Genomic DNA, 14466 nt, shown 5'->3' with positions numbered 1-14466 from the left:
ACTTTGGATAAAATAAAATGCACCGACACTTCGGAAGTAATTACACTACAATATATCGTTGCATATGTTTTTGCAGTGCCTCTTCGTCCACGATGGGGGATTTGAAAATGTTGTGACTCTAGGCAGTGTACTTTATAAGGCCTTATTTTCAACAAATTTTTCAAAGAAGTTTTACATTTAAATACATTTATAATTTATTCAACATACTAGCTATTTATTTTAAATTTTTATTTGAATAATTTTGTGAAATTGTATTTGCTTTTATGTGACTCATGAATTCGCACTAGCTACGTTTGTACACACTATTTTTTAGTAGACACTCGGGATTTATAAATACAGCATTGATAGACCACAATCAAATATATAAGAACCTGCCAATACTATTTGATGATATGTTAATATTATTCTAATATTTTATAATTCTGTGAATGCATATTTTTCATAATTTATTTAGTAATTAGGATAACATGTTAATCGATATTACCATTTATCGAGTTATCCTTTAAATTTTTTTGTTTACTTACACAAAGAAAGAAAATTAATTGAGGCTATAATTGTTTATAATTTCGTTATCATGCAATAACGAAAGAAGAGCTTAAAACTCTCTTCAGCTCAATGAAACATCAGTGTGAAGCTGTAATAAAAAATAAAGGCTACTCTACTAAGTACTGATAACTCACTGCATTCATCAACATCTAATGTATCTCTATAATTATTGCCACTCACCTTTTTTTGTATTGTAAATATTTGAATTTTTTTTGTATTGAAATTAGCATTAAATTCTCTTTAAAATGACATGTAAGAGTTTGCATTTTATGAAACGTTACATTTCCTATAAGAATACAAATTTCTTAAGTGTCCACAATTTTAGCCATCACTGTGTGTGTGTGTAATATTAAAATTTTAGTAATGAAATGTGCAGATTCGTCAAAATCTCAATGTCAAATTTTTTGACAATTACTGCATCTTCTAATTGTAAACAAGAAATAATCAATTGCTGTTAATTTTTATTAAACTAATATTTTAAATTCATTTTAATTGAATTAAATAGGCATCTAAATATTAAAAAAACTATTTCAAAGCGAGTGTATTAACCAAATAACTTGTCAAACACATGCAAATCTTATGGGCGTTCTCACACTAAAAAGCCGATAAAACGTGAATAATCACTAATTGGTTCATGTTATTCAGCCAATAATATATATTCAAAATTTAAAGCCCTAAAAATAATGCATAATTTATTGCAGGTAAAAGGAGGACTTCTTGTATGGATACCTTTTTTTCTTGCTCATAGCGCAGTGACTTTTGTTGTAAGTGCCAAAATTTACTACATGGGACGTTGCAAAATTGGTATGTTTACACTGATTATTTATATATTAAAGTGGTTTTAGTATATCTTTGTTTTGTAATTTAATATATGAAAAATTCTTTTTGTTGTACATTATTTTGTAATATTAAAACTGTATTAAACTAAGAGACGATCTTCATTCTCAATGAAAAATTAGCTTTTCCTCATACACAACGACAAAATTGCAATAACGCCTTTTGGCATTGTAGGTCAAGAAGCTTAAAAATCTGAGATTAATATAACATTTTGTTATACATTTAACAATTTATATTATTGCTTATATAAACTCATAGAGCAAACCGAAAGTTAAATCTTACTGATTTTATTAGGTAAGAACTTGTTAACTTATTGCTATCCAAATAAGAACTATAGAAATTGAGAGAAGCTTGTATTGCTTGATTGAAAGAGGAGGATATTGGCTCGTTTTGATAGACAATGAAATATAAGAGATGTTCTTATACATAATGCAGTTCTTTATTTGGATAGTTGAATGATTTTCGGTTTTCTCTAGAAAGCATCGTTCAGTCTGCTCAATGGATCTTTTTATATTATATGAATCCAAAAATATTCTACGAAACGATACCTTTAACTTGTTTTATTTTGTGTTAATACATTAAAATTACTTGATATCCTTTTCATATGAAATGCAATATAGAATAGAAGAGAGTAGTCAGGATACTCCTGATATTTTCACAATGACTTTGAGGAATTAAAATAATAAACCCAGTTTCAGTTTAATAAATATTACCGAAATAACAGAGCTTGTAAATCGTGTAAATTGAAAGTTATTTATTGGATAATGTTTTTCCTTCTAATTTATAATAATACTAAGTCATATTTTTATAAGAAAAAAATCCACAAGGTTTTTAATATTTTTCTTTCATCTTATACATTATATTAAGGAAATGTATTTTTGAATGCTTTCTGTGAAATATATGCCTTGAAATACCTACTGTATACTGGAAATATACCCAAAACTGAGTGTATACCTGAATGTATAAACTATGTTTTTACTTACAGCTTAAATTTCGCTTTGACGAAAGTGTCTTTTTACTAATGATATTCGTATTTATCACCTTCGAACATGTGAAAAAAATTATATAACAAAATTTATTTTAATATAAAAATAAGTGTAACATTTAGACAAGAAAGAATGTTACAAAAATGTGTATACAATTTATTAATGTTGTTTTAATAAGCAAATTAATATTTAATTTCAAAACCTTTGCATGATTCGCAGCTTGTGATCGCTTAAGCATGGATTCCGCTAGGTTTCTTTTCTTTTTTGGTTTTTTTATACTGATATTTGCCACACTCTTCCTTAGAGACTTTCTTGAAATCCCTTTTACTTTTCACGTAAAGTTCATAAACGAATTTCTTCAACTGAGACCATAAATTTTCTATGACATTCAAGCCTGGAGATTGGGATGATATATGTATCTTTTATTTAAAATGTGGTATAACAAGTATAACTTGATAATCCTCGTAGTATACTTCGGATGGTTGTCTTGCTAAAAATTAAATGCTATCCTTATTCTAAGTTAGTCTTTAAAATGTCAAGATATATTAGTGTATCCATTATGCCATCAATGAAAACAAGTTCTCTCATTTCATTTGTTGCCATACAACCACAAACGAGGACGGATCCACCCGCACATTTAACTGTCTTATTAACTGCACATTAACTTTTCCAACTTCTCTCCATACTTTATATTGTCCATTTCTCCCATATAGATTAAATTTGCTTTCTTCAGAGAAAATAATACTGTTTCAGAATGATTCTGATTTTAAAATATGTTATTTTTGCAAAAGTTTTTCTGTTGACGTAATTCATGAATAGTTTTCGTATTGGAGTACGACCCTGAAATTCTGCATTATGTAGAACACGTCTAACAGTTTGAAATTAAAAATTTTTTCCAATCGCTGAGGACATGGGTGATGCAAGCTTTGGGGAGCTTGATTTCAAATTGTTCTTTACGTATACGATACTCTTTATACGAAGCGTATAATCATCTTCTTTGCAGTGATGCTCAAAATTTCCTTGCATCCTGTTTCTGGAATATTGGCCACGCAATCAGTTCTACGATACTTCTGTAGAATTTTTTGGACGTAAGCATTTCTTTTCCCAATCAATAAAACAATTCACCGAAGAAATTTGCCATTTTTCGATAACTAAATAACTTGCATTCTCAGAAATTATTCCCTCCTAGAATTCATTGCAAGGGTTTATATAGAGAAAAAAAATAATTGCATTTGCAAAAAATTATTGTTTATATGCTTCGAGTGTAATTATATAATGGTTTAAAGAAAAAAAATTTTTTAAAAAAAGTGGTGATTAATTGACAAATTCTTCAGGGTATATACTCAATTTTATGACTTCAGATTTTGTCTTTATCATATGAGAATTATATTAATGAGGTATTTCGAAGACTTCATGTTTGTTTTTTGGCCCAATATACTTTAACGTTTTTGGAAATTTTAAGCTTAAATAAATTTTGTATTACATTTTTACACCTTTTAAAAAGACAATGATTGATATATGTACAATTTTGAGACCCACAGTATACGCATAAAATATATGCTTAAATTTCACTTCACAAACTCATGTGTTACCAAACGCATGAGTTTTGATGTTATATAGTATGGTAATTAACACTTTCATCAAGCAGATAACTATAGCATTAATTTGTGGCGATTATATTTATGGTTTTTATTTTTTTTTCAAGTGATAGTTGATTTTTTTTTCTTTTAAGTGAAAATTAATTTTAAACATTTTTATTACAACATAAGGTCAATTCATCACACCATTTAAACTACTTATAATTACTTTTCTTCTTATCCAAAAGTTAATTCTGGATACTTCTGTTATATTTTATTTCATCATGTTGGCATTAATACGAAGAAAAAAAATATAAAGAATTTATAAGACAACTTATGGAAGTTTCTGAACGAATTTTCACTTTCTACAAAACTCAAATGAATTTCAATACAAATTTGTTTGCTAAAAATGTGCTATACGATGAGATACACTTCACAAATATTCAATACACCGTCCTGTCAATATACGTCTCATCTAATTAATATCTGTTAGTACTTTTTTTCAAATATTTTGTTTGTCTCTTAGGTTTATTTTTTGATTTCACAATTAGACTTTCTAAGTAAAGATTTTTATAAAATGTATCACTCTCCCTCCCCCCTTTTCATATATAATTATTATTTCAGATCGCTGGATTTGGAAACGTATGTACCATAGCATCAAAATCGATATTGCAGCTCGTTCTTTCCAGCCCGTATATAGGGTAATATCTACATTTCATGATCGAATGTTCAGATTTGCATTTCTAGGAAAAAAGCGTTATAATATATTAAAACTTTTTTATATTTCAGGGACGTTTTATAATGCTGAGTATTGCTGTACTGCTCAATTTTTCTCTGTAAGTGCATTTTTTTTCACATAAATCAACTTTTTCCTCTCTGAATTGTATTTATTTCATAAATATAAAAACCTGAATATGACTTTGTTTGCGAGTGAGAAATTAAAGTACGTTTGTATTCCTTAATTTAAATAAAAAGTTCAGATGCAAGATGTTCTTTTATAAAAGCAGAAGACTTTAAGCATTTGAATTACAATACCTGGATTATGATTACTATCTGTATTATTATGATTGCTTCCACTTCATTGCCTCTTGATATTAATTTATTCAGATGCGTCTAAATTATATATAGAAATGCGCTTGTAGTAACGCATTCGGAATGTTTTTATTCCGGCTTTTCGAAGTTTTATGTTTGAATCGCACCAGCATTCATAAATATTTTAGGAAGAATTTTTCCTAATTAGAGAACTTGAATTAGTTTGGTGAATAGCATAGCGAGATATTCAAAGAAATGCTGTGAATTTTCATCCATATGTCTTTATTTTTCATTTGCTATAGATATAATGATTAAGACTGGAGTTCAGAAATTGTAAAACTTTTCTGTGTAATCATTATTTTTATTTAAAATTAATGTTGCATGTTTAAAATCCATCTTAATTATTTTAAATTACTACTTCTAATTAGAAACTTACTTATTACTTATCGAAGAATTCAAATAATTAGAAACCTTAAAATATGCATTGCTTTCGTTATTTAAATGTTAATGGTTAAAATGTGTTTTATAACGGTTGAAAATTGCTGTTTCTGAAACAAATCGTCAAGTTTAGAGTTCAGTATCGAAAACTTGCATCTTTAATTTCTTAACCTGTTTACTAATTTATTAATCGCAGATTTCTCTTAATTCCAGTGATTTATTTGGATTAATAAGCCAACCTCCAAATTTTGGTGCATTCCTGCTATCAGTATTTATAGCCAATCTCATGATGTATCTTATATATTACTCCATGATGAAGGTGAGTTAAGGGTATATTCATATAAAAATTTCTTGCATGTTTTATTCATATTTTAGAATAAAGTTAGATATATCTATCTAATAATTTAAAATTTAATACTTGAAATGGATATTGTGTTTAAATACAATAACATATGATAATAAATAATCAAGCATATCCTTTCAATTGTATGCCTTGATAATAAATAATCAAGCATATCCTTTCAATTGTATGCCTATTTTTAAAAAGTTTTGGAAGGAATAATTTTCGAAGAACTTTGAAACATCTCATTTAATTAATATTTTTTTAAAAAATAAGAACTTGATAACTAATAGCACATTTAACTATTATTGCCGCATTAGTAACTACTGCAATCCTCATAGCTGAATAGATTTCCAATTGTCATTGGTATCTTTGTGGATATTTTCTGTAAAATATTAATAATAAAATCCACTTAAATTCCATCTAAAATTACAATTAAACACCTTTCTATTTATCACTTTTATTCTATTTTCTAGGGGCTGGGCTCGCTTTTGTTCTCAAATCTTTGTATGTCTTTAAAATCTACGCCTTTTTAGTTAAGGATATACCGTGATAAAAACTACGGATGTACAGTAATATTCATAACTTAAAAGAAAATTGAGCCTATTATTGAAATTGACAATTTTGGTATAATCCTGCTTTCGAAACATTTAATTTTGCATCATTTTACTTCGTTGAGTTTTAAGTGCAAACTCGACAGCAAAGTTAATATAAAGTTTTTCCACTCAAATACTTATTGGCTTAAATAATAATTGATGATCATTTTTCTAATTCTACAGCTCATTTGAAGAAGGTTCATTAAGCGTTTTATTTATTTCTTTATTTCTTAAATGCGCGAGAACCAACGGCTGGTAGTACTTTGAGGTATTGCCTCTTTGACAAACAAGGTACCAATTCATGCGAGTAAATTCGGCTATCTTTACACTTCTATTAAATGCAATTGATAGATATCAATGCAAAAATGATAACTTGATATTCCATTTTAATGATCTGAAAATACACAAGAATCAATAAAATTGAAAAATCAAAATACGCTGCTCTGCAAAGAGTTAAATTACCTTCTGAAAAATATAAAACATTTCCCAATGCTTTTATTTATTTGAGCATTTTTAAATTTTTTTAAAAAAAAGGCAGAATTAAGATATTTTAATTCTCCAATTAAATGTTCAATTTTCGCTTTATCATATGCAAAGTAAACAGAGAGAAAGTATTGTCAAAAAAATTCGAATATGAAACATTCCACGCTTCCTATATCCCCGAGTCTGAAAAATGGAATTATGACTATGAACACGATAACTTAAAAACGCTTTGAGCTAGACGGATGAAATTTGATATACGAGGGGTGATCCAAAAAAAAAGTGTACAAGGAAAAAGAAAACTGCTTTATTAACAATAGACACAGAATACAAATGGTAATTAAGAGACATATGTGGCGGTCACTTTTCTACATAATCACCAAACCTGTTGAGGCATTTATCACACCGCTGGACCAATTTGTTTAACCCGTTTTGGTAACTGCAGGTCTCTGGCTATAGAGCCAGTTCTCGGCATCTTTTTGAACATCACCGTTTGATATGAACCTAGTTGCGGATGAGTTTTTTCTTCAATGCCGGAAAAAGGAAATAGTCACTGGTAGCCAAATCGAGGCTGTATGGGGGGGGGGGGGCTCCAGACCTCCCATCTAAACATTTCCAGCAATCTCTGTGCCCGCTTCAAAAGAACGACACCATTTCGCCCCCTATTGTAAACTCATTGCTTCGATCCCCCGTACACCACTTCAACGATTCATCCGTGAATGTCCAATGGGGACACATTCTTGGCCCATAGAAATCGTATCACGGCTCGCACCTCTGTGCGAGACCACTTCTCTAGACGTCTTGCCATTACTGTCGCTGTTTCAGGTCTCAGTACTAACACTATCTGCTCAGTTGCTATATCATCTCAGTACTGCACTATCTGCTATCTTGACCGATCTAAGACAACTAGGGCCATCTGTCTCCACTTCCCAACCACAATCTCTACTTACCAAAAACTGCTGCTTGTAAACTTTTTTTGGATCACTCCTCGTAGATATACTATACCAAATTTGTACATTTGTAAAATAATTTGAAGGAAATCCATTCACAGCAAGTCACTGTTCGAGTACAATTGAACAGGGTAATTATAAAACATAAAAGACCTAGGTGGATGAAATCTGAAATGTAGATCCATATCAAATAAGAAACCAAATCCGTTAAGGGATCTGTACGGTCTGTTCGTTTGCATGTAAACGCGATTATTCAAAATAGATAAATGATATTTGGTGTACAGTTTTAACATTTTAAGAGATTCTTTTCAAATTTTGAACTAAAGCTGCCATAGACTTGATCACCTGTCGGTCTGCAATTTCGCTTGTTTGTAAAGCCATAACTCAAAAACGCGATGACTTTTTGGTATTTGATCTTGTCACAGCAATTTTTGTTCTTTGTCAAATTTTGGTTTCTATCAGTTGCGGGGAAAAAAATCATATTTAATTCTCTGATACTTAGGTTTTAATTGCATACGGGCAATTAATCACCAAAAAATTAGCAAAGATAGCATGCTAGCTTCGGTAAAAATGCTAGATTTAAGATCGATATTTCATAATTGTTGTTTGCAAATGCTATGTAATGAATACAAAAATACAGGTATTCTTCACAATACTACGAAGCATACAATTCGCATGTGTAGGATTCTGACAATAACAATCTGAGCATTTATAGCATTCATGGCCCTGCTCCCATTTAATAAGCGTTGAGCATAATTTGACATGGAGGGTGGGGGATAGCACATTTATTAGAGCGTATGCAAGAGAGTTTTGGAGTGACCATCGCCCACCAGTTATAATGCGGCATTTCTTTGATTCACTAATGCATTCATTTCAATTCAGGTAACTATAATTAAATTGCGGTCTTTTTAAACCGCAATATTCTATGCTATTTAAAGATGGGATATGATTTGAACTTTCTGTTTAATATTTTATATTAGTCATTTCACCAAGAATTATTAAATTCATTCTGATCCCCCCCTTTTGAAATTTCTTTTCCTTTTTCAAAAAAGGGAATAATATAAAAGATTTTTTGTTTTGTACAATAAGCTCCTATTTAATAGGCTATGAACTTTAAATTTGTTTCACAGTGCTGATAATATTGTTTAAATAAAAATACAAAGAAGAACTAGAAAAACTGGTACACCTACCTAATATCGTGGAGCACACATAAATGCCATGTGGCATAGACTCGATTAACACTTGATGGTATACTGGAAATAATTCATATCATAAATTCCCCAGAGCAGTCCATAAATCTATAGGACATCCTAGTGGAGATCGCTTTTGAACAGCAAGTTCTAAGACGTCACATAAATATTCAATAATTAGGTGACCTATGGAAATATTTAAGCTAGAAGAGTCTCCTGCAGCAACTCTTTAGCAATTCTCGACGAATGGGCTGTCGAATCGCCCGGTTAGAATTGCCGTAATCCGTCGAAATGCACGATTGACATGAATGGAATGTAGGTTAACGTTCTGGATTTTTATGTACCTGTTGCATGACATAACAGGAGTTCCATATCACGAAAACTACACATGCCCCTTACTACTCCAGTCTCTACCAGATTAAACAATCCCCTCTTGATTTATAAAGTCCATGAATGCATGAGGTTGCCCATACACGTACATCTGGCCAATACAATTGAAAACGTAATTCGTCAGACAAGGCAATGTGTTTCGAATCAACAGTCCTACAGCGGCATTGGCGATCTTGGGCAAGACTTAAAGCTTTGTATCATTCAGTCAAAATAATACAAGAGTCGGCTTTTGGCTCCAATTGCCTATATCAATGATGCTTCATTGAATAGTTCGTACGCTGACACTTATTGACGCTCCAGCATTTAAACCAACGGCAAAAAAGTTTTATTCCTGTATCTCTTTTAAAGATTCTCGTCAGTCGTTGATGGTCCCTATCTTTTAAGGTCTTTTTCCTGCAGATTTAATGTTTTACCAAATATTTGATATTCACAGTACACTCATGAAACTGTTGTATTCAAAAATCCAAATTTTATAACTACCTTGAAGAAGCTACGCCCCATATCCAGTACGTCGACTTTAACGTCACGTTCAGACTACCATTGTAGCAGCTAGAACTGATCAAACAGCTTTGCAAGACTCCTATGGTCTTATATAGGAGCTGCAGACCACAGCATTTTATGCTGATTGGTTGCATAGCTCCTTTGTTTACATATGCAGGCCTGTACCAGTTTTTCTGACATTTCAATGTAGTTAAATGCTGATTTTACATTTCTAAGAATACTAATAGTTCTAAAAAATAATCTTTATTTTCTTACACAACAGATAAGGTACAAAGAAGGCATCAGATGGATACCGGCAATGTATATGGTTTTATCCTTTATTTGTTGGGGAGCAGCATTAGTTTTCTTTTTAGCAAAGAATACTTCTTGGCAGGTAAGTTTATTATTCCATATGAGAAACGTTAAAATATGCGCATAATGTCTTGCATTTTATAATCATAAATACATATATTTTATTTTAATATTGAAAGATTTTATATATTTCCTTTTGTAAAATAATGTTCATTTTTTTATTATAGTAAATGTACGTTTATAACAAAAAAATGTACTTAATGTTATGCAGAAGAAAAACTTTTCAGCTGATATTGAATTTCCTTCCTTTAATTGTAAAAGAAAAAAAATAAACAGTTTTGGTATGCATTGGATTTTAATTGCTTATCTTGAATAGCTTACCTTTTCGAATGAAATGTCTTAAAACCAACCGTAAAGAGCATCAAATTCATTTAAAATTGCAATTGATTTTATGAATGAAAAACAAGATTTTAATTTTCAATTTAAAAAATAATCCAATCATAACAGATATTTCAAGCAGCAAAAATACACTGCTTCTTTTAATAATTAGGAGTTTAGCTAATAATTAATCTGGGGATTTCAGGTAAACAGTACAATGTAAAAAATTTCAGTTCTACGATTATTTCCCAATTATTAGATGTGAATAACAAATAGCTCGATCTATATTTGCACGTGGTCATTGGATTATGGTAAACATCAAATATTACGTTAGAAAGACCTCCCCACCCCAACTTCTAAACATAATCGAAAGGACTGTTGCACTCAATTATACGAATAATAAAACTGTTATATTACAATCATTACACAAAAAATTTATTAGATTAGCAAACTAAACGTGTGGAAAAACGTTTTGATGTATCTTTATATGACCTGTTAAAAGTGCCTTAAGACCAACACAGATTTAATTAATGCAATATATACCAGGAAATGAGCAATCTAAATAGATCGACATTGAGCTTTCAAACCAGCATTTTCCCATTACTTTCTTCTGTTACAAGAAACTATCAGTATAAATGATTTTTCTTTTAGTGTGATTAGTTAAAATAAGTTTTACTTAAATTTAGATAACTAAGTGCATTAATAGTTGTAAGTAAATTGGTACTTCCTAAGCACATTTACTTATTTCTAAAGAAAACTGCAACTACATTCTGCGATTCAGAGTTACTAGAGAATTTTAAAACTTTCATTAAGATAAAAATTCTTTTTGAAGCCACAATTCTTATCAATGGCTTTAGCTTAGCTATTACAATGGAATCGTAACATTTCTAACATATTATTTTTATAAATTACTTCATATAATTTTCAGCATACTTATAATTTCAGTTCATAAAATACTCTTTGTTTATTATGATAGGATTCTGGCAGCTTTTACTTTCGCATAATTTTGATTCTCAGCTGTTAAAGATTATTAATTTTCACTGTAATTTTATAACTTCTATATTTTCATCATGAAATGAAATAAGGTATAATACAACTTAAACAATTAGTTTCTTAACAGAAACTTCTTATAAAAACCAGTTAGGAAGAGTATATGCTCTTTCACAGATGCATCCTGCATCCTTCACAGATTCTGCATCCCTCATCTCTAAGGAGGGGTCGAACAGATTTCGAGAGTTCAGGCAGATTGTTATTCTATAATGTTACTAACAAAGGAGCTAGGAAAGATATGAAAGTATAAAAATAAGAAGTGCTAACAGAATGTTATCTATTTATTTTCATACTATATTTCTTAATAAAAGGAAACATTAAATCGATTGATTTGTTGTAATTACTTGAATTCCTTTGAAAATAGCAATTCTTGAGCATCTTTATCTAATAATTTTGTATAATAGATGAAAATGAAACATTTATGTTACAGGTAACACCGGCTGAATCTCGAGAAAGGAATAAACATTGCATCATTTTGAATTTTTTTGATCATCACGATGTGTGGCATTTCTTATCAAGCTGTGCATTATTTTTTTCATTCATGGTTGGTATCTTTTTTAACTGGTATTTACTGATTCTTTTCAACATTTTCAAATATGTCTCACAATAATATGATTAGCGATAAAACTTACTGGTAGCAAAAAATTACTTTTTTTATACTTTTAAGTACTTAACAATTGAGGAATGACATGAATATTTTAATTTTCGAAATGTAACCAGTTAAAAAATTGATACGAACGTTTTATGCTAGATAATTATTTTTCTTAACATGTAGAATTTGGAAAATTACCACATATAACACATAAAATACGGTGAGGCGACAAAAGTCATGGGATAGCAGTAGTATCGCGTACAAAATATAAATATACAGTGCATTGGAAAGCTTCCATTTGTTTCAAATGATTCGCGTGAAAAGTTTTCTGACGTGATTATAGCCGCATGACGGGAATTAACAGACTTTGAAGGCGGAACGATAGTTGGTGCTAAATGCCATTTCATTTAGGTAATCGAGGTAATCGATAGAAAATTCAATATCCAGGCATCCATAGTATAAAGAGAGGGCCGAGAATACGTAATTTCAGGCATAACCTTCCACCATGAACAACGCAATGGCCGCCCGCGTGCGATTAATGACCGAGACCACTGACGTGTGCATAGAATTTCAGTGTTAACCCTCTGGCTGCGTAATTCTTTAAAATCACTATTTAGATGCGATGTTTGCAAATAAATTCAAATACTTTTCAAAGAAAGTGAAATAATATTATATGTTACACGATAATATAATAAAAATCTGTAAAGGGTTAGAGTTTATTTTTACGATTAAAGCCAAATTTCATTGCAGTGTCATCACGGACACGTCCGTCGTACATCCCACATTGATTATTGTAGTTACTTCACGCAGTGTTGCTTGTCCGTTAACCCTCCAGCTGCGTATACCGCGGGTTCGCAATCAGTCCATTTTCTGTTGCATCCCGTGTTTTTCGCAGTTTAGTTGGCTATGGCAGCAGAAGACCAACTTGAGTGCCTATACTAATAGCACGACATCGCTTGGGCTCGTGCTCATATCGGTTGGATCCTAGAAGACTGGAAAACCGTGGGTTGGTCAAGGAGTCATGATTTTGGTTGGTAAGAGCTAATGGAACCTCAAGAAGCCATGAGCTCAAGTTGTCAACAAGGCACTGTAGAAACTGGTAGTGGTTCCATAATCGTGTGGGTTCATTTTACATGGAATGGACCTGCTCCGACTGAACCGATCATTGACTGGAAATAATTATGTTCAGCTACTTAGAGACCACTTGCAACTATTCATGAACTTTGTTCTTTCGCAATTATGGATGTGTATAAAGGCAACAAGCGTCAATATTTCAACATCCATGCTTCGTCGAGTTGCTGTACTTCGCCACACAAAAGGAGGTTCGACCAGTTATTAGAATGTACTTCCTGACTTTTGTTAGCTCAGTGTATGCTACTGTGAAAAATACTTTCACAATAATTGCACGAACGACGTTTTCTCCAAAGAAAAAAAAAACAAAAAACTTATGGTTATTTATTAAGTGCATACAGTGTTATTTCTTCCAGGCATGGTAAGAGTAATTAAAACTTATCAGTCAGTTTAGACATTTCATTGGCGCAGGCAAAAATTTTCGTCTTACATTTTATTCTAATCTCCTAGTTACAATTTTTTCTTTAGAACGAATTCAAGGGAAGTCGAATTTTATCAATTCGAAGTGCCGAAATTTGTCAATAATGTAAACTCATATATAGATGTATTTTCTTTTCTTATTTCTTCTCTGTTAACATTTAAATAACTATTAGCGACGAATCATAAAAATATATATAAATGTAAATATATATACTATTTCTGATCCTATTTTGTAAGTAATTTTATCCCTGAAAGTTTTGAATATCACACAAAAGAACAAGAATGCAGTATCTTTTCCTTTTTCGATAAGTTGAAGCAAGTTAGAAATAGACTTTGAAAAGACATTGATTTCATAAAAAAAAAAAGTTTAAATGAATGATTTTTAAAATAGCATAATCATGGTCTTGCTTAATCTAAAGTTTAAGCGACAAAATTAGTGCTATTTTTATTTAATTTTCTCACATTTTTTTACAGGTCCTTTTCACACTGGACGACGATTTAGAAAATACACCAAGATCAAAAATCATCGTGTTTTAGCTGGTTTTGATTTGCATTCGATCATTATGTAAATATTATATTTAATTGAACATTTTTGAAACGAGTCAAAGAGCTTATACAGATAATTTATGAATCAATATTTAATAAGTTTGAATTTCTTCAGACAACATGTGTAGGCTTGAAACATATAAGTATTACGTTCTACAATGCTGTACATTTGCGCGAAAAACAATGACAGATGTG

General features: G+C 30.7%; 1 protein-coding gene across 4 annotated transcripts in view; it reads left to right on the top strand.

Moving 5' to 3' along the window:
- LOC129958564 (SID1 transmembrane family member 1-like) overlaps positions 1-14460 on the top strand; it is an 86692-nt gene extending 72232 nt beyond the window's left edge. For all 4 annotated transcript variants that reach the window (XM_056071114.1, XM_056071117.1, XM_056071115.1 and 1 more), the window contains 7 exons: positions 1248-1350; positions 4571-4647; positions 4736-4782; positions 5630-5735; positions 10126-10236; positions 12013-12126; positions 14200-14460. In XM_056071114.1, the coding sequence (XP_055927089.1) occupies positions 1248-1350; positions 4571-4647; positions 4736-4782; positions 5630-5735; positions 10126-10236; positions 12013-12126; positions 14200-14262 (621 nt within the window). In that variant the 3' untranslated portion in view covers positions 14263-14460. The remainder of the gene's footprint in view (positions 1-1247; positions 1351-4570; positions 4648-4735; positions 4783-5629; positions 5736-10125; positions 10237-12012; positions 12127-14199) is intronic.
- Positions 14461-14466: the final 6 nt, after the last annotated feature.

The sequence above is a fragment of the Argiope bruennichi genome, chromosome X1, assembly GCF_947563725.1.
Source record: "Argiope bruennichi chromosome X1, qqArgBrue1.1, whole genome shotgun sequence".
Classification (NCBI taxonomy): Eukaryota; Metazoa; Arthropoda; class Arachnida; order Araneae; family Araneidae; genus Argiope; species Argiope bruennichi.
This window is presented reverse-complemented; position numbering and strand designations above follow the sequence as displayed.